General features: G+C 52.1%; 3 protein-coding genes across 3 annotated transcripts in view; 2 read left to right on the forward strand and 1 right to left on the reverse strand.

Moving 5' to 3' along the window:
- Positions 1 to 4,056: 4,056 nt before the first annotated feature.
- Positions 4,057 to 7,722, forward strand: PRICKLE4 (prickle planar cell polarity protein 4; the record flags this gene model as incomplete). The annotated part of the gene is given in 11 exon segments (XM_081095051.1): positions 4,057 to 4,125; positions 4,129 to 4,137; positions 4,141 to 4,284; positions 4,806 to 4,913; positions 5,608 to 5,745; positions 6,001 to 6,025; positions 6,028 to 6,203; positions 6,700 to 6,904; positions 7,353 to 7,541; positions 7,544 to 7,653; positions 7,657 to 7,722. Coding segments are annotated over 11 exon segments (1,239 nt in total).
- A 513-nt stretch (positions 7,723 to 8,235) lies between these two features.
- On the forward strand, positions 8,236 to 9,579 carry TOMM6 (translocase of outer mitochondrial membrane 6). Its single transcript, XM_081095053.1, has 3 exons — positions 8,236 to 8,432; positions 8,941 to 9,045; positions 9,267 to 9,579. The coding sequence occupies exons 1-2, from the start codon at positions 8,305 to 8,307 to the stop codon at positions 9,035 to 9,037; spliced, it is 225 nt and encodes a 74-aa protein (XP_080951179.1). The 5' UTR covers positions 8,236 to 8,304; the 3' UTR covers positions 9,038 to 9,045; positions 9,267 to 9,579.
- The window catches only part of USP49 (ubiquitin specific peptidase 49), an 85,103-nt gene continuing 76,732 nt past the window's right edge, over positions 9,580 to 17,950 (reverse strand). Inside the window, exons 6-7 of the mRNA XM_081095050.1 lie at positions 17,371 to 17,576; positions 9,580 to 16,370 (exon numbers count right to left, since the gene is read on the reverse strand). Coding sequence (XP_080951176.1) covers positions 16,180 to 16,370; positions 17,371 to 17,576 — 397 coding nt within the window. The 3' untranslated portion in view covers positions 9,580 to 16,179. The remainder of the gene's footprint in view (positions 16,371 to 17,370; positions 17,577 to 17,950) is intronic.

The raw sequence follows: 17,950 nt of genomic DNA on the forward strand, positions 1-17,950 counted from the left end.
TACACTGTGGCGCTTGCGGAGTAAATAGCCTCTAGAGAAGTATGTAGGGCAAATATCGCTACAATTTTCCTCTTTCACGACCATCTCACATTTGAAAGCTTGATAGATTTTTTTTTTCTGTTCTCCAAGCTCTGAAAGGCCTAAAACGTTAATACACATACTAACAATAACCCAAAATTTCAGGGATCTGAGCCCCAAGTAGACAAGCTGACAGGGCAGGACCCCGGAGACTCGTGAAATCCCACCTTCCTTTCTGGAAAAACACGATCATTTCCCAGGGCCTCTTGTACTCGCATGCTTGGAAAACTTCCCAGGTGGAAAGACCCCCACCCTCTTGGTCTGGCTTTTTTTCTTTGGAAGGTGGTAGCAGGCTGAGGGAGGTGTGCACAGCCTACAGGCGGCGGCTGGGGAAAATACTGGGGCCTGAGCCATCCCAAGGAGTCTGGGGTGAAACCAAGAAATAACTATAGGGTGCAAGATGGGGGCGGCTGCTGCACCTCTTCTGTCCCCTTCTCTGTAAGATACATCTGATGACAGCCTGATGAGGGGCATCACAGTGGATGGGACAGGAGAAGGGAGCTCTGGTCTGGGACAGGGTTGCATGCGGCACGGAGTTAAGAGGGGGCTATGAGGACTCAGAATACATCTGAGGGCTGGGGGAACGTGGGCAGTTTTATGGATGTGAACATGGTGCAAGGAGAACGGGGAGGGGTGTGATGGGTCCGAGGAATTCCAGGGCGGCGGAAGCATTGGGGGCATCCCGGGGAGAAGGTGGGCGTGCGGGAAATCCGCAGGGCGAGGGGTTCCGAGGGCACCAGGACGGGTGAAGGCGTGTCGGGTGGGGGTGGGGTGGTTCTGGGGCGTGAGAAGCATTTAGGCTGCGGGGCTGTCAGGGGGATTTCTAGACTGGGATCCCCAGCTGATTCCAGGAAGGAATGGGGGCGGTCGGGCCGCGCGCCGTCCCTGCACCCCCGCCCCCGGCCCTGGGCTCCGCCATCCGCCGGTCCGCCGCGGACGGGAGCGGAGACTGCAGCGCGGTGCGGCCTCGCAGGAGCCGCCACGTCCCCGCCCCGCCCGCCCCGACTCACATCGCCCCGCGGCCCGGGCGGCGCCGGGCCCCGCTCCCGGGTGCCGCTGCAGCAGCCGCCGCCCGCCCGGAGCTAAGGTCTCCCTGCCCAGCCCCACCCCGCGGTCACGGGGTCGGAGGTCACCGGCGGCACCAACGAGACGCTGCGGGCGGGCGGACCCGCTCGGGGCGACCGGCGCGCAGCCTAGAAGGTCCCTTTGGAGGACTTTGCAGTCGGGAGCAGGGAGCATGCGCACGCGCCAGAGGGCGCTCCTGGCCAGCGGCTGAGCGCTCCTGGGGGCGGGGCCCGGGTGGGATGGGGCGGGGCCTGGCACGGGGGCGGGGCTGAGGGGACGGAGGTGGGACCAGAGGCTCCACTACCCCGAGCAGAAAGGGACACGGGGTGGAGGGAGAAACACGAAAGATCGGGGAGGGGTCTGAAGAGATGGAAGAGAGACGGGCAGTACCAGGGACTCTGGCAAGAGACTGAGAAAGGGGAAGGGGCGGAGGGACCCCTGGGGAGAAGGGGGAGGACACAGAGATGGGTGGGCGGGGCTAGAAAACCAGAGGGAGGTTTGCGGGGACCTGCGTGATTGATCAGGCGTTCTGTTCGGCGAGTGGCCGAGGACCCGCATAAACGAGGTTCCCCGATGTCTGCTCGGCGCCCGCAGGGGCACGATGCCGGCACTGAGCCCAGAGTAATGGGGGCGGGGGGTGTGGAGCCTGCACACTTTCCACGCCGGATCTCACAAAGGCTTTCTGAGCCCCGACCCCTCTACCAGCCTGGGAGGGCGTGGGGGAGGGAGGGCTGAGCTCCCGGGGGCTGGAGGCGGGCGCTGCGCCTTGGGGTGGGGACTCAGTGAGGGGAACCAGACAGCGGGGTACGACCAGAACGGCCCAGACACCGGCGCGCCGCGAGGGTGAGTCCCCAGCAGAGTCCCGCCTCTTCTCTAAGCTCCCAGCAGCCAGACTGGGAACCCCAGCTGACTGGGCACCACACCACGCTGCCTGCCTCCAAGGTGGGCCCCGCGAAGACCGAGAAAAAACTTTGGGGATCTATCCAGAGGGTATTTGGCGGGACTGGACACTTCTCTTCTCCCTCTCACTGTCCGGGAAACCAACCCATCCCTTTACCTCCCCAGATTATATAGGGCCGTTCAGGCTTTGCCCTTTAGGGCAGGGGTGGGTTGGGAAGATGGAACTCCATGAGCCTGGTTACACCTGCGCGCAGGTGAGAGCTGGGGTTCAGCCTTGTCCCTTGTCTAGGGGAGCTGGGGAGTGGGGTGTGGATTTTGCAAGGAATCAGCATGTTAGAAAGGTGGAGTCCAGTGCTAAGCGGAGGTGGAGTTAGACTGCCCTTGAAGGATTGAAGGGTGAGGGGCAAGGGCTGACTTCTGAGCATTGTCTGTGTGTGACAATTCATGCAAACTAGAACTAACCTGGAAGAGAGTCCCCCTGGGGCCCCAGATGTACCCCCTTTTCCTGTGGGCCCCCTCCCCCAAGCACCTCTTGCTGCCTGGAGCAGGGGCAGGGCTGTTAGGAAAAGTGGCTGCTGCTGGCCCTGCGTGTGAATGGCCCACCCTGCTGCCTTCCGCAGGAAACCTGACCTGAGGGGCAGGCCGGGAAGGAAACAGGTGGGTGTGGAGCCAGGACGCTGGGAAGGGTGGCCCGGGACATCAGAAAGGGGGTGCAGAGGGGGCTGTGGGCTGGGAAGCAGTCTAACCCTGCTGCTGGCCCTCCTGTGCCCGCTGCCATCAGAATCCATCTCAGCTCTCAAAGGCAACCTCCTCCTAAAGCTCCCGTTCGTCCTAATGTGTCCTAATGTGACCATGGGCGAGGTAATGAACCTGTTTGTTTCAGCCTTAAAATGGGATAATAGAAACCGCTTCAGGCAATTGTTGTGAGGATGGAGTAAAGGATGTAAAATGCTGACTAGCCCCTGGCACGGAGTAAACAGAGGAGTTTGCTCTGCTTATTCTTTCCCCTGTGGCGTTGTGTGTACCTGCCCGGAGCTCTAGCCCCATTCTGCCGGCTTCATCTCTGTCTTACCCCCTAGACTTTGAGCTCCTTGTGGGCAGGGCCCACCCCTTTTCTACTTCAGTCATCCCCTCCCGCCCCCAAGATCCTGTGGTCTTTCCAGGGCTTGCCCAGAGGAGGGCTGGAGAGAGGCACTTAGAATGAAATTGCTGCTGTAGATGGGAGATAGAAACACAAGATTTGCCTGTGTCCTGGAGGAGCTCAGAGACTAGATGAGGAGCTGAGAGAGACACAGGCGCAAAGAGAAGCATGTGCTCCATCGTGAGACACTGGCGGTACTTCTGGAGCTCAGGGAAAGGGAACAGCGATGGGCTGGAGAGGCGGAGAAGGGCTTCCTGGCGCAGAGGTCCTTTCGCCTGGCTCCTGCCCACAGCTGGAGCAGGTAGGCCTGTGCAGGGAGTGGGGAGGAGGCCAGCCCACTGGCCTGGTAAGTACACAATGAGGAATGGTGAGAGGTAAGGCCATGGAGGTGGGGAAGCAGGGACCAGGCTGCCCAAGGCTCACCGGAAAGGCGAAATGCCCTCTCCTCCCACTGTGGGCCTCCTCTTTCCTCCATCCCAATCTTTTTATTTTTTTACTGATTTCAGAGAGGAAGGAAGGAAGAGGGAAAGATCCATGATGAGAGAGAATCATGGATTGGCTGCCTCCTGCAAGTTCCCCACTGGGGATCGAGCCCACAACCTGGGCATGTGCCCTTGACCGGAATCGAAACTGGGACCCTTCAGTTCGCAGGCCAACGCTCTATCCACTGAGCCAAACCGGCTAGGGCACCATCCCAATCTTAAAAGACCCCAGAGTTTGAGCTTCAGAAACTCTGGAGCCGAAAGGCCTGGCCTCAAGATCTGGCTCTCCCACTTACTAGCCGTGTGACCTTGGGCATACCATTTATGCTCACCCGGCCTCAGTTTGGCCATCTGTAAAAATGGAGAAAAAAATGGTTGTTGGATGAGATCATGTCTGTAGAGCACTTAGCTCTGCCTAGTAGCACATTGCAAGAACTGAATAAATGGGAGGTGTTCTTGTGATTTTCGGGGTAGACTTTGCCATCAGTGTCGGTGCTGAACCCTGGCTGGCCCCACCGAGGGGAGGGCCTCGCCGCTGGGGATGCAGACCCACCAGCGAACTTCGACAGTGGCCCAGGCCACCTGCCGGAGGAGGACCTTGAGGAGACCTCTGCTCAGGTAGTGGGAGTCCTGCCCTGCCTTCTGAGACCAATATGCCTCCACCCTTTGCATCTCCTCCCATTTCCACCAGCTGGGAGGAGGTGGAGCTCAGGGAAAGGAGAGCAGGATTCCTCTTTGCAGGAATCCATTTCTACAGCCCCCGCCCCCTCCCCCAGGACATGAGACTTTAAATGTATTGACATGAATACACATTACCTCTCCAAGGGGGTCTGTGTTGTTAAAGCAGACCTGAAGGGTTTGGGCCCTGAGTGAAGGGGGTGATTTTAAGCATATGAAGGGAAGCTATTTTGGGGTGTGAGGCCTCCCCAACCTCCATCAATCGGACCACAAATGCAGGAGTGGGTCAGCTGTCCCGGTGTTCTTAAAGTTGATTGTCCAAAAGGGCCGTGTGTGTGCGTGTGTGCGCGCGTGCACGCGCGCTAGACTGTTGTCCCAGATTGGAGAAGAGGTGGCAATGAGAAGGGGAGAGAAGAGGGAAAACCTAGCTCCACTCCTCATCTGCTGCTGTGTCTCCTCAGAATCCTGAAGTTCTGAGCCTGGGGCTCCTTGGCCTGGACACCAACCGAGCCCCCAACTGGCCTGGGCTCCAGATGCTCCTGCAGCAGCTCCCTCCTCAGGACAGCGATGTGGGTCTCCCTCTCCCCAGCGTCCCCCTTTTTACCTTCTGTGGAAGAACCCTGGTCCAGAAGTCAGGGAAAGTGGATTTAAGGCCTAGCTATGCCACTAATTGGGGGAAGTCATTCCCCCAACCTCAGCCCAAGTTTTCACATCTACGTAAGGGGTACAGTTCCCTACATGATGGCCATTCTGCCTGCCACAATGCTTAGTTGAAGAGCAAATGAGAAAATGGACATGAGCGACTTTTGAAACAAATAATGGAATGTACAAATGTAGGGAATATGGTTAAGTATTTATTGAGGCTCTATGTGTGCCCAGTCTAAAGGCTTATAATCAGTTGGGTAGGCAAGACTGGAGAATATGGACTAAATAGGGCAAACACAATGGGAAGTGATATTGAGATAGATAGATATATTTCACTGGGAGCAAGGACCTAAATGTGTGGTGACAGGGCTAAGTTCTTGGTGTCAGACCTGAGTGATGACCGTTCCTGGGGGGGGGGGGGGGGAGTAAAACTGAGGTGGGTTTACTGGCACCCTTGTCCCTGTCCCTTTCCATCTCAGTGCCCTTCTACGCTGTTACCACCTGCACCTCCCGGAGGTTCTACAACCTTCCTTTGACCCAGCAGCTAAGCCTTCTCCACTCAAACTTCCATCTTGCCTGCTGGGGCTCTCCTGGTCACCGTGGAACCTGTTTCTGCAGGAGCGATACTGCCTGGCCCCTGGGGAGGAGGAGCTGGCTGAGCTCCCGCTCTTCTGTGCCCAGCGGAGGCGTGAGGCCCTGGGACAGGGGGTGGTGTGCCTGATACCTCCCAAGCTCCAAGAATGCACCTGTGGAAAGGTATGTAGTATCTCCCTCCCCCCCCCCAATATTCCCCTTCCTCCACACTTTGCCCTCTCAATTCTGCAGGAGCTAGCTTCTGAGGCTCTGGTGAGAAAAGGGTTTGGGGATTGACAGTATGGTAAACTTCAAGAGAAACCAAGTTTGGGGGCTCTTGGTGAGCGTGCAGTGGAGGTGGGGTTGGGATGGAAGAGCCAGGAGGGTGGTGCTGCCTCTGACCGGCCAGCACCCCCGGCCAGCACCCCCGCCTGGCAGTGCAGGGAGCGCCTGAGGCCAGGGGAATAGGAGTGTTTGCGGCCAGGGCAGGAGAGCGGCCCTGCTGGCACCAGGCTTGCTTTGCTTGCCAGGCCTGTGGCCAGGCCCTGATGAACCGCATCTACTTGTACCACGATGGGCATCTCTACTGCGGCCGTCATCATGCTGAGCTGTTGAGGCCACGCTGCCCTGCTTGTGACCGGGTACAGCTCTGAGGGGAGGTCTGTTCAGGGTCCAACTTGGCAGGATGTAAGGGAGTGGAGTAGGGAGAAGAGGACAGCCTAGGACCTTTGTGTTTCCCTTGCTCCACTTGAGCTCTGGGCACGTGGGACCCTTTGCCTCCTTCCTCACTGCAGTGTCCCCCATATGTTCTGGGGTTGACAATTTCTCTGGAGCAGGGACTCTTGGACAGACGTTCCCATCAGTATGCGGGGGCCCAGTGCTGTGCCTTGTCATGCGAGAAACTCCCCTGAGTTAGCACAATGTTAGCGGAACCCTGGGTCGCACTCCGGGCTGTGCCACCTGCTAGCTGGGGATCCTGGCTAAGCCAATCAGCCCTCCCTGCGTCGGAGAGTGGTTGAGTAGATCAAATGAGAGTGCCTGTAGACGTGCTTTCGCGTTAACTGGCTATAAGGCGTGGTTACTGGATGAATGAATGAGTGAATGAATGAATGAGCCGGTCCCCTCTCCCTCTCCCAGCTGATCTTCTCCCCGCGCTGCACCGAGGCGGAGGGATGGCGCTGGCACGAGAACCACTTCTGCTGCCAGGACTGCGCCGGGCCCTTGGGGGGTGGACGTTATGCTTGGCCGGGGGGCGGCCCCTGCTGCCCCACTTGCTTTGAGAGTCGCTACTCGGATGCCGGCTGGAGCCTGGCCGCGACCCTGGAAGGCAGGCCGCCCCTTGGTAAGGGAGGAAAGGTGCAGATCCAAGGGGAAGTGGGCAGAGCGAGTTCCCCCGGGCTGGGGCCCTCGCCCCGGTCCCACGCCGTCCCGTCCCTCCAGCAGCGCCCCCATCCTCCAACCGCACCCCCAAACCCGAGCTTCGGGGCCCGCAGCTCTCACCACGCATCCCTGGCCGGAGCGCTCCGAGGGCCTCCCGAGCCCATCCCGCGCCGCGGGTGAGGTTGCGGCGCGGGACTGGCTCCCGGACTGGGGATGCTGCCGCCCGCTGGTGGGCGGAGGCGGGGCGGGGCGGGGCGTGAGCCCGAGGCGACCAGAGCGGCGGCCTGCGCACCCCGAGGGCGGGGCGGGAGGCGGGGCCTAGCCACAGGATTGGAGGGGGGCGCCCCGCCCGGATCTGGGGGTGTGAGACGCGGGCCCCTGAGAAAGGCCGGTCTGACCCGGCGGAGCAGGGGAGGCGGGGCTCGGCAGAGCCGAAGGCGGGGACCGCGCTCCGCTACCCTCCGCGGCCGTCTCCCGAGCAGACTTCGCCGCGGCCGCCGGCTCCAGTCCAGAAACCCAGAGGCGGCTGCTGGGGTTCAGCCGGGAGCAGGAGAGCCCAGCTGGGGACAAGGCGGAGGCGCCCAGAGGACGGGGGCAGGGCCTCTGGAGACGCCCATTGGTCCCCAGGAGGACGTCCCCTGCCCCACCTGCTCCTCTTTCTCCGACTCAGACCCCGAAGGCTTTTTCTTAGGTCAGCGCCTTCCCCGGCCCTGAGCGGCCCCGAGACGCCTCCAGACTGGTGACAGTGGCACCTCCAGGAAGCGTTGCACCGTTTGCTAGGGGCGCGGCCCGGAGCAGGGGGAGTCGAGTTGAGGGGTGGTCTGTGAGGCGGGGGCCGAGACTCCTCTCCCCGTAAAAGTCCTAGACTGAACGCAGCCAGGGACGCCCTGGGAGAGGCGGCGGGGTGGCCAGCTTGAGCACCTCCTCCTCAGCCCGCGCATTCTGTGACTCTTGATGGAGACTTTCTTGGGGAGCCCCATTCCCCAAAGCTGCGCAGCCCCTGCTGAGCTAGCCCCTCCCCGACCCCACAGGCCGGGGCACCTGGATCCCCAGCCTCCTCCTGCGCCAATGAAGCGGTCACTCCGAGGCCACGTGTGACGCGACGGCTGGGCGAGCCGAAGGCCTGGAGGGAGCGGGGGGTGGGGCCGGACCGCCGGAGCGCAGGGCCGAGCCGGCTCCTCTCTCGCAGAGCACGTGGACGCTCAGCCCGGGGTCCCACCTCTCTCGCGGGTGTCGGACTCGCTCCAGCCGCGGCGCCCTCAGTTCCGCGGCAGCCGGCGGAAGTGCGAGGCCGGAAGTTGCGTCATCCCCGTGCGCGGGCAGCGTCCGCGGTCAGGCCGTGCGGAGCGTGGAGCTGCTGCTATGGCTTCCAGCGGCGTCGGCGTGAGCGCTGGCGGCTCGGCAAGCGAAGCTCCCGAAATCCCCGACAACGTGGGAGATTGGCTGCGGGGCGTCTACCGCTTCGCCACCGACAGGAATGACTTCCGGAGGTAACGGAGCCGCAGCCCGGCCCCAGCCCTCCCTCCGCGCCCGAGCACAGAACCCGCCGCAGTGCCTGGGCCCGGGCTGGCCCTCCGGGGGCCTAGACCGCCCGCGTCCAGGCCTCTTCGTGACGGCCGTGGTCTGCCGAGGGCCTTGCTCGGCGAGTTCCGGTGCGGCGGCAAAAGCCTTGTTTTCAGTTACCCGGTTGTCTGGAGAGCGTGACCCTGACGGGGGGGGGGGGGGGGCGTGGGGCGTGGACCCGGGATGAGGCGGCGCCAGCACCCAAACGGGCTGTTCGGCCCCAGATGAGTGCTTCATTGGTCTTTGCATCTGACCTCCTCTTATTAGACAGACGCTCAGTTAAATAACTGTGCGTCTTGGACAGGCCGCCGCGTCATGATGTGGCGATAGTGATCAACGCTCCCGCGGTCTAGAAGTGTTTGCCTCCGGGAGGTTTTTCCAGGTGCTGGCGGTGGGACTCTGACCACAAGGTTAATAGAATAATTCTTTTTCCAGGAACTTGATCCTCAACTTGGGACTTTTCGCTGCAGGAGTTTGGCTGGCCAGGAATTTGAGTGACATTGACTTAATGGCACCTCAGCCAGGGGTGTAGCCAGATAGGTAAGCAGGTAACCACTGTCTGTGTGTCATGAGAGGCAGGGAGAAGCCACCGTTTTATCAACTATCCACAAAATGGAGGGGAGAGACTTGATGTAAAACCTTTGGCAGCTGCCTAGTTACGTGTGTTTCCCTGTTAGAAGGAATTTGAGTACCCATTTCCCTGCAGTGCGTTTACATTTCTGCTTTCACATGCCACCTCCTGTTCTGTTGTCTGATTGCAGACACATGGAACCCGAGATGTACTTGAACCTCCAAACACAGAGCTTCCAGTCTGTGACCATCACAAGACTTTCCCTGATAGCAGCTGAAGTGTGATTCACATGGCTACCTTCCCTTCCCTGCCTGCTTCCCTTCGCCGGGTCTTCGCAGAATTCATTCTCTGGTCAGCAGTCAGGCTTCAGCTGAAGTGTTGTCCTCTGTTTTGTAAAGTTCTGTACATAATTCCTGAGTTTCGGTAGAGTGATCTTTGTTCTTTTCTTGAGGAATAACCTGATGGTATTTTAACAATTATCTGAAATAAAGACTGCACACAGAGACAGCCATTTTTTGTTTTTTTAATAAGAAACTTCAGCTTACAAAAACAAGGTGTAAAAAGTTGATTTACAAAAATCATAAAAACATGATTTATATTTCACACACGAGATAGGAACAAGCCCAAACACGGTTGTGGCTTGCTTCATATTAAAAGAAAAAAAGAAATGGAAACTGTAGCCACCACTCACTGATGTTAACATAGCCTGAAGCTTACTGAGGAATTTCCATTTTTGAGCGTTACTAGGGGAAGAATCCTTTTGGTGTTGCATAGCATGTTAATGCTCCAGGTGGGTTTTCCAGGCACCAGGGAGGCATTGTTTCTGTAAGAGAATGGGATTTATTGGTGGAAAGGGCAGTGATCGGCAGGTGGAGGCTAGGTGTTAAGCCTGGGCGATGGGCACTGAAGTGAGAAAACGGCTTCCTTCACAAGGAAATAGGTGTTTTCTGACACTGAAACTCAGTCGTGTCGCTGCCCAGGAGCTTGGAGTCTTTGGAAATGGGATCTGTAGTGAACTGGCCTGGAAGACTCATGTAGGAGAGATGTGGAGATAGTGACACGTTCCCCTTGACAACTTTTTCCTAGTTGATTTACTTTACTAGGGATTTAAAAAAATACTGCTTTTCTGTGCCAAGTCTCTTAATGGAACTGGTATGGGATAAGGGAATGAATGGGAAAGGCGGGTCAGCGTAAATGTGCCGCAGTGGTCTAATGGTTATGGTTGACAGATGTTGTCTCTAGCAACCTGTTCACTAAAGGTAAATAAGACCAAATAATTCCTCTTGACCCTGCTGGCATAAATCTCATTAAGAAAGCTGTTTGAGAATTAGATTTTTAATATATTTTCTTTTAAAAAGCACTATTCCCTTGTATTAACTAGTAGGTCCCATTTGTTAAAAGGAGGGAGTTTGAGCCAGTGAATTCAGGGCTGTGGCTGGCTTAACATGAAACCATGAACCTTTAAGAGTCTACAGTGGGACCACAAAGGATTTGATAGATTTGTATCTTACCAGGTGTTAAGATGAGGAAGGGTCACGTATATGAGAACAAGGCTTAAGTTTGAAGCCGTCAACCCCAAAATGGTGACCAGGAAGGAAACTTTTATGCCACAGCATAGGTCTAAGCCCCTTCCCACCTGTGTCAGGCCACTGCTAAGACCAGTATGAGCACCTCCTGTTCTTTATCACAGTGAAACTTATATCCTTGAAGTCTGCTACCAGATCTCATAATTGTGAACAGTTCTATTTCATAAATGTTTTCAAAGTTAAAAATCAAAACCCAGCCAGGCTGGTGTGGCTCAGTGGTTGAGCATTGGCCTATGAATCAGGAGGTCAGTTTGGTTCCTGGTCAGGGCACATGCCCAGTTTTTGAGCTTAATTCTCAGTAGGGGGGCATGCAGGAGGCAGCTGATCAATGTTTCTCTCTCATTGATGTTTCTATTTCTCCCCCTCCCTCTCTCTGAAATCAGTGTTTTTAAAAAATCAAAACCCAGTAAAATTAAGATATGGTAGCTTTCAAAAGCATTGAAATTTCACTCAATTTGATGTCTTCTATTGTATGTCAATTGAAAGTAAACTTATTTTTAAAAATGTTTTAGCTTCAAGTAATAGTGTTCACTGTTGGTTGGTTTGTAAAGCCATATGCTGATAAGGTAAAGTTTGATTTAAACTGGCTTAATTCCTCAAAGTGGTAAGACTAGCAAATAAAGCTACCAAATTTACAATTTCAAAAATCGAGGTGAGTAATCATTCTATGAATGAAAGTGCTGCTTTCACCATTCCAACACAGCATTTTCCCCAAAGGAAATCAGGTTTACATCCTGTCAGTTTTCAGCCCTGGCTAATAACACAGTACAGGGGGGCCTTGACTTAGGAGTTTAATTCGTTCGGAGACCGAGCTCGTTAACTCAAATTACTCAATCAACTCAATGCAAAAAATCGGCTGAGAGACAGCTGGTATCGCAAAAAACTCGTTAGTCGGGACACTTGTAAGTCAGGGCCCCACTGTACTATGAAAATCTCTTACACTTCCTACTTAGATTTTAAATGGAAACTTGCCAGTAGAGTAAGTATGGAAAGAGTCTACAAAAATGACCATTTACCTCAATGCTGCAGTAGCTGTGTGGACTTAGGGCAGTGTGTGGATGGAATGAGTGCACAGTGGTTAGAGTCAGCCCTACACCAGGAGAACGGCTAACTTAAATGTGAAAGATACAAACTAGATCACAGTCATATGGGAAGGCGCTGCCGGCAGCAGTGCTGACTTGAGAGAATCCGAGCCACCAGGGAGATGCACAGTTGCCTGGTAAAAAGTTAAGTGGCCATGGGAGGTTTTACTCCAAAGATACAACCTCCTCACCTAATGAAGCCAGTAGTTACGTGGAGAGACCCAATTATTAAATGTGCTTTGAGTGGTGAGCTTTTTAGACACCCTCTGGTGAAGTCTCATGAGCTCAGTGGAAACCTCAAGGGCAGCGTGAAAGGACACGCTGTAAGCAGCACCAAGGTGAGCAGGCTGGGTCTCACCTGCCACAGCCATCAGCACCACCCCGGTCGGCGCCTGCGGGAAAGGGCTGTGGCAGGTTCGTTAAGCCTTCTCTTTTGCAAATTACACAGTGCACTGGCTTGCCTTACAACCTAAATCAAAGGTTCACATACAGGGGACTGTTCTACACTGCTTTCTGAAATTTTCTGCAAAAGAAATTTAGAATTAGTGAAGGTAGTACTTCAAGGGACCCATTTTTGTTTGACTCCTACCATAAACTGCCCAGCATTAGAAAAACAAAAAGGCCTTTTCTGAACATTTGTGCTCTCCCAACCAGCTGGAAAAGCAACCTTCCGCTCCCAAGATATAACCCAGATAGGGGGATAGTATATGGTTAAGAAGGGGTGGCCCTCCCAGCCTGATTGAAAAGGCTTGAGTGAATGTTTTGAACATAAAAGGGGTGGTGAAAAAGAGTGGAATATACAGTCTGCCTTGAAAAGCAGACATTTCGTGAATAATCACAAATATTTTGAACATTACAGTAAAATTTCAGATCTTGCTGGTAAGAACAATTTGCTTTCACACATGAGACATGAAACACTTTTAAAAAGTCTGATACCAAATGTCCTTTACACTATACAGACCAATATGTCACTTGACAAGAAGGATTCCTTTCCCTTAATCTTTTCAATCCCATGCAAACCATAATTGGGTACAAGGCACCAAATTTTATGAATTATATAAAATTAGTTCACAAAGCTTTATCAGTAAGAAAACAAACTCCATTTCTCCTTCCCTGCCTGCCCACCCACATCCCACCCTCCACACCCAACCAGTTTTCCTTCTGCACTACTGTCGGCCTCTCTCAGGCTTATGCTGGGGCCTCTAGGGCCATGCCCACTGCCAGCCAACTCACCCCATGAGTTCTTGCAATAGGATAGAGCTGTAAGCCAGAGAAGGGAACTCAGATGCTCACTTACTAGAAGCCTTGTCATTAAAAACAAAAATAAACTCTGCTATTGAGTCCATAGGACACATTAACACTTCTACAGTTTCCAATTTTATTCATAACATTGAAAGAGACATCTGGAAATCTTTATGGTGTGGCAACACCCCCCTCAGTCTGAGGAGCTGGATCAAAGCTGGCAAGAGCTCTGCCCACCATTTAATAGAGCTTGTTTCTAGCTGTTGAGGGCATTCCTAATCTTTTTTACGCAAGTATGAATGCTCATCTCCGAGGCAACCACAAGTATGAAGGTCAAGCTAGACTGAGGTAAAAATCCTTTCTGAGGGCCAGGGTGCATCCATCTTGGCTGGCTACAACAGAAAGTAAACACACCAGCCAACTGCTAAGGGCTCTTGGAACAGGATGCTAACTACTTGTCTGGGAGAGAGCAGGTCCGCACAGTTCAGTTAAGAAAACTTGGGTTTGATTTGGCAGCATCTAGTCAACTTCTACCTGGTTCTTATTTTCTTCTCTTTTAGAATGTTTCAATTTAAAGATGCAACTAAGAAATTCATCTACTTCGAATATGTAAATAAATTAAAGGCAAAGGGACAGTTCCCTCACAACAGCCGTTGACTTCTGTAGCAGGGAACTCTTTAATAAAAATCTTCATAAATACTAACTTCTCAATAGCGTCTAGTGTTGCTGCCTCTGGTACCTGAGGAGTCTGCGACTGCAGGGGCACCTCCATGAATGTGCAGCTCCGTGAGGATTCTGATATGGGTGTCTATTCCAACTCACTTTGAACAATTTTGTTAATTTGATACAGGGGTGTTCAGCTAAGGTAAGCCCTTATTTTACAGTTTTAATCTGCTTAATATGCCTTATAATATTTGGTATAAAACTATTTCTAAAAATTAAATTTGAAGATCTTTTAATTTTCCATTAAATGTTCATTTTTTTTTTCTCAAATATTTCCCCCTGGACAGCCTGAGGGATGAAGTAGATGCTCTATTAGTTCTTCTCCATTTGTAAATTATCTTTTTCTAGAACAATAAATATAGCATTCAATGAAAGATGAGGCACAATTTATATTTTCCTTTTCTTTTTACTCTCCCAGATTGTTTTTAGTTAATGGGCTTTTCTATTGCCACAATACCAATCATTCCGACTTAAAAATGTGGATCTGGAGAGTATAGCTTCACATCAGAGCCTCTGGCAGCGTATGCAGCTGTGACACTTTAAAACAGTGTCCAGGAGAAGGTGAGCCCAGGCCAAGCTTATACAAAGAAGCCTGCAGCAGACAATATAAACCAAACAGCATAAAAAAATGCCATACGCTATCGCTTCCAAATAAAAGCTAAATATTACAGAAACCTCACAGTGTTGGAAAAAGCAAGTGTAATTTAAAATATAGGAGCTCTCCCTTTCTTAGCAGGGTGAGCCATTTTCTTTCTGAATTTCCTCCATGTTTCAGTGCTGTCGGGCAGGTCCTAGGGGAAAGTTGATCTCAAAAGAGGTAAAAAGCAAATGCTCCAGATCTGCTCCAGAATGTGGCTCGTCGGTAGCGCTAACGCTACAACCCTTATTTGTTACCCTCTTTTCTCAGCTTCCCATCCCTCCCCAAACTCCCTTCCATACCTACTCCCTTCAAGTGACAACTCTACTTCTACCTGAATTGAAATGTTTATATGACATACTCAGTCAAAAGATGAGCATTCATATGACAAGCTGAGGCAGCCTACAGCAATCCCACAAGAGTTTCGGTTCGCATTCACTTGTACTGGTGAGTCTTAACTGAAGGATTAAGAAGGGAAGTTCAGTGGTGCCTGATGAAGAGGAAGGTCTCCATCTGGGCTATTCCATTCCACTTAGAAACTGACCCCATGTAGAAAGGTCTCTTGCTAGCACTGGAGTAAAGGCCCCGGCACCCTTGCTTTCTCTGGTGGACTCTGTGGCTGGGTAAAGAAACAGTAAGGATGATCAGATTTGGGAGGAAACAAGCCAGAGCCACCAGCAGTAAACTCTTCAGACATATGGGGGACAGCTTCCTAAGCCCTTGGAAAGCAAAATTTCCCAAACTCTGTGGTGAACAGTAATGTTCTAGCCCTCCAGGAGCAAGAAAGAAGCTGTGAGCTAAGAAAAGCTATATGCTGCACCAGGTGAGATCAGGTGACAGGCATTCAGATAAGCCCTGGACCAGTGGTTCTCAACCATGGCTGCACATTAGAATCACCTGGGAATCTTTTTAAAATCCTGATTTCTGGGCCTCATCCTCCGGAAATTCTGTTTCTTTGTTATGGGGTGAGGCCACAACATGAGTAACAAACAGAATTTCCGGAGGATGAGGCCCAGAAATGAGGGTTTTAAAAAGATTCCCAGGTGACTCTAACGTGCAGCCCAGGTTGAGAACCACTGTCCTAGACTTTGACCTGAACCAGGGATTCACTAGCGGACTGAGTAGCCAGGAGTGTCCTTAGGCTACGCAGAACATGTCCCAAGCCAGTTTACTGCTTCCCTATATGAACCTCTCCTTTAGAATGAAGGGATGTTCATGCCAGTCTCAGAAGCCCCAGGGGAGATATGACACGTGAAAAAACTCCCATTTTGCATGGGGAAATTTGCTCCGTGCATCTCATTCCACTCTTTAAGTCTGCAAGTTTTCAACCCCTGAAGATAACTTCCTTTGTAGGAATAATTCCTTAGACTTCATCTGCTACCTCGGAACCAATCCCATCAGGAAAGCTGCTAGCCCAGGGCCCCCCTCATGTGCTTTGTCCTGGACTGCTTACATCAGGAGGATTCTTCTGGAGGCCCTGATTAGCAGGGGAATCACATAATGGAAAGAAAACATGGCTGCTCTCCTGGCTGGATGTGATCAGCTTACTCCCTTTTTGCTCTACCCAGATCCCTCTATATTCAGAAGTAACTGATGAAGCTTCATACAAGTTACTACTTTTGATTTGTTTTATCAGAGGGACTTTCCAAATCCATTCAAAACAAAGTGACTACATATTTTATGATAGCATGTGAGTCACCTGCTACCTCTGCTCTAGACCCAGTAAGGCAAACCCAGTGACCTGTTCCTGCAGTAAACCTCATTTCCTATCAGGAAAGATGTACCGACACCAATAGTTTAAAAGCAAGCCAGTCTGTGATCTGTGCCTTCCTTTCAGGGGAAGGTCCGTGGTCTGCCCTCGTGGTTGTTGCTGGGCTGCACCTGAGCTTGGAGGTGGGTTTCGGGGGTTTTTGCATGGCCCTGAACTGTTCTTTGAGTGTAAAAGAGGATGTAGGCTTGAGTTTTGCACACGTCCTCGACATTGCATACATTCAGCTTTGAGTCATTGCAGTGGACCCAAAAACCTAGGAAACCAAAGGAAAGAAAGAGTAAATGACTACCAACTTATATTTCCAATCAGCAGGCAAAACCAGGAGATGAAGAAAGGGACAGAGAAGTGTGAATAGAGCCAACCCTTGACTATTGGTGGTGGTGATGGTGGTGTGGAGTGCAGGGGAGACAAGTAAATGAAACCAAGAGACTTCCCTGTAACCACTAGCTTTAACCCCACCAAACCCCACAATACTGCTTACAATATCACCTGACTGGAATTTTTATCCTTATTTTAGTCAGACTTTTTCATTCCCCATTAGGGCCTTCCACAAAGACAGCCAAGAGACTGAGGGCGAAGAGAGGGGAAAAGGATGATGATGAAAGGGGATATGTAAATAGAGAGGCATGATAAAGAAACATTTAGAAGGAATAAAAAGGTTTTTGTTCATAGGCTCACTCTGGCTGCCCCAAGGGCTGAGGGGTTCAAGATCAGTACACTGCTGAAAAGACCTCACAGCGCACCTGCCCCAGCGCAATAGATGGGAGGCTCTGCCCTCGGGACAAGGACTGAAAACTTGGGAGGGGCCCTTGTATCCCCACACCTCCCATGGTAAGGGATGTAGTAAGGATATAGTGAATATGCAGAAAATGTCCTCAACTTTGTTATAAGCCGAGGCTAGTGAGATTCATGCAATACCTCCATGAGGCTAGATGGGTCATATAATTTCTGCATAACCAAAAAGGAAACAGGTCTGCAGCAGATTAATAATAATGATAACCTCTAACATTGAGCATAATGTGCTAGGCACCATGCTAATAAGGACTTTTATATGTGTCAGTTCTTGTTAATTTTCAGAATAATCTCATGTTGTTATTTAGTGATTTATCAACAATTTGAATTAAACTTCCATAATTCTTCCAACTGGATTTACATGTACGTATCATCCTACTAGAGATGAAAAGGAAAGCAATGAAATGTGGACAGACCACCCTTTTCCGTGTCCCCCACCCTACAGAGTAAAGCGCACGCACCTCCCTCTGTGTTGTAGCAATAGGCTGTGTAGTGTCCTGAGCCAAACCCTTTCCCGTGATGCATGACCACTGCGGAGAGATCATAGGCAAAGGTCTCTTTGTCAAGAGAGGAGAGCATGTCCCTGCAGCAGTAAGGTTCCATGGTTAATACCTGGTCAAAGACGACATGGACCCCAATCTTCTCTCGGTGATTACGGCCAGACCACCTAGAACATAGATATAAACTTATCAGTAAAAGGTGGCATAAGTGATCATAGATAGAGGTAGGCAGAACTGAGAACTGAGAAAACTTAACCTTCAGCTTTGGTTTTCACATTAATAGAACGGTAGTAATTACTGTCCACATATACTTCTGGTGAATGTTCCATGAGGTACTCTGAAGCTACAGATCCCTGAAGAAGCAATTCAGGCAATAATCTTTTATAGTTTACTGCCTGCCCTTTTCACAGATTCTCTCATACTTTATTCTGAAGATGACTCTATATAAGCCAAAGCGAGGCTAGAAAACCTTCAAGCACAGACACCTGGTGCAGGTTAGCCAATTAAAAGGGGCAATGAGAGCAGCAGCCTAACATCTTGT

This window comes from Myotis nattereri (genome assembly GCF_964212035.1).
Source record: "Myotis nattereri genome assembly, chromosome: 6".
Taxonomy (NCBI): Eukaryota; Metazoa; Chordata; class Mammalia; order Chiroptera; family Vespertilionidae; genus Myotis; species Myotis nattereri.

What these genes read in the sequence shown, in the direction of transcription:
- TOMM6 (XM_081095053.1), top strand. Translation starts at nt 8,305, where the DNA reads ATGGCTTCCAGCGGCGTCGGCGTGAGCGCTGGCGGCTCGGCAAGCGAA. An exon ending in GACAGGAATGACTTCCGGAG is followed by an intron (nt 8,433 to 8,940) that starts GTAACGGAGCCG and finishes TTCTTTTTCCAG; the next exon opens with GAACTTGATCCTCAACTTGG.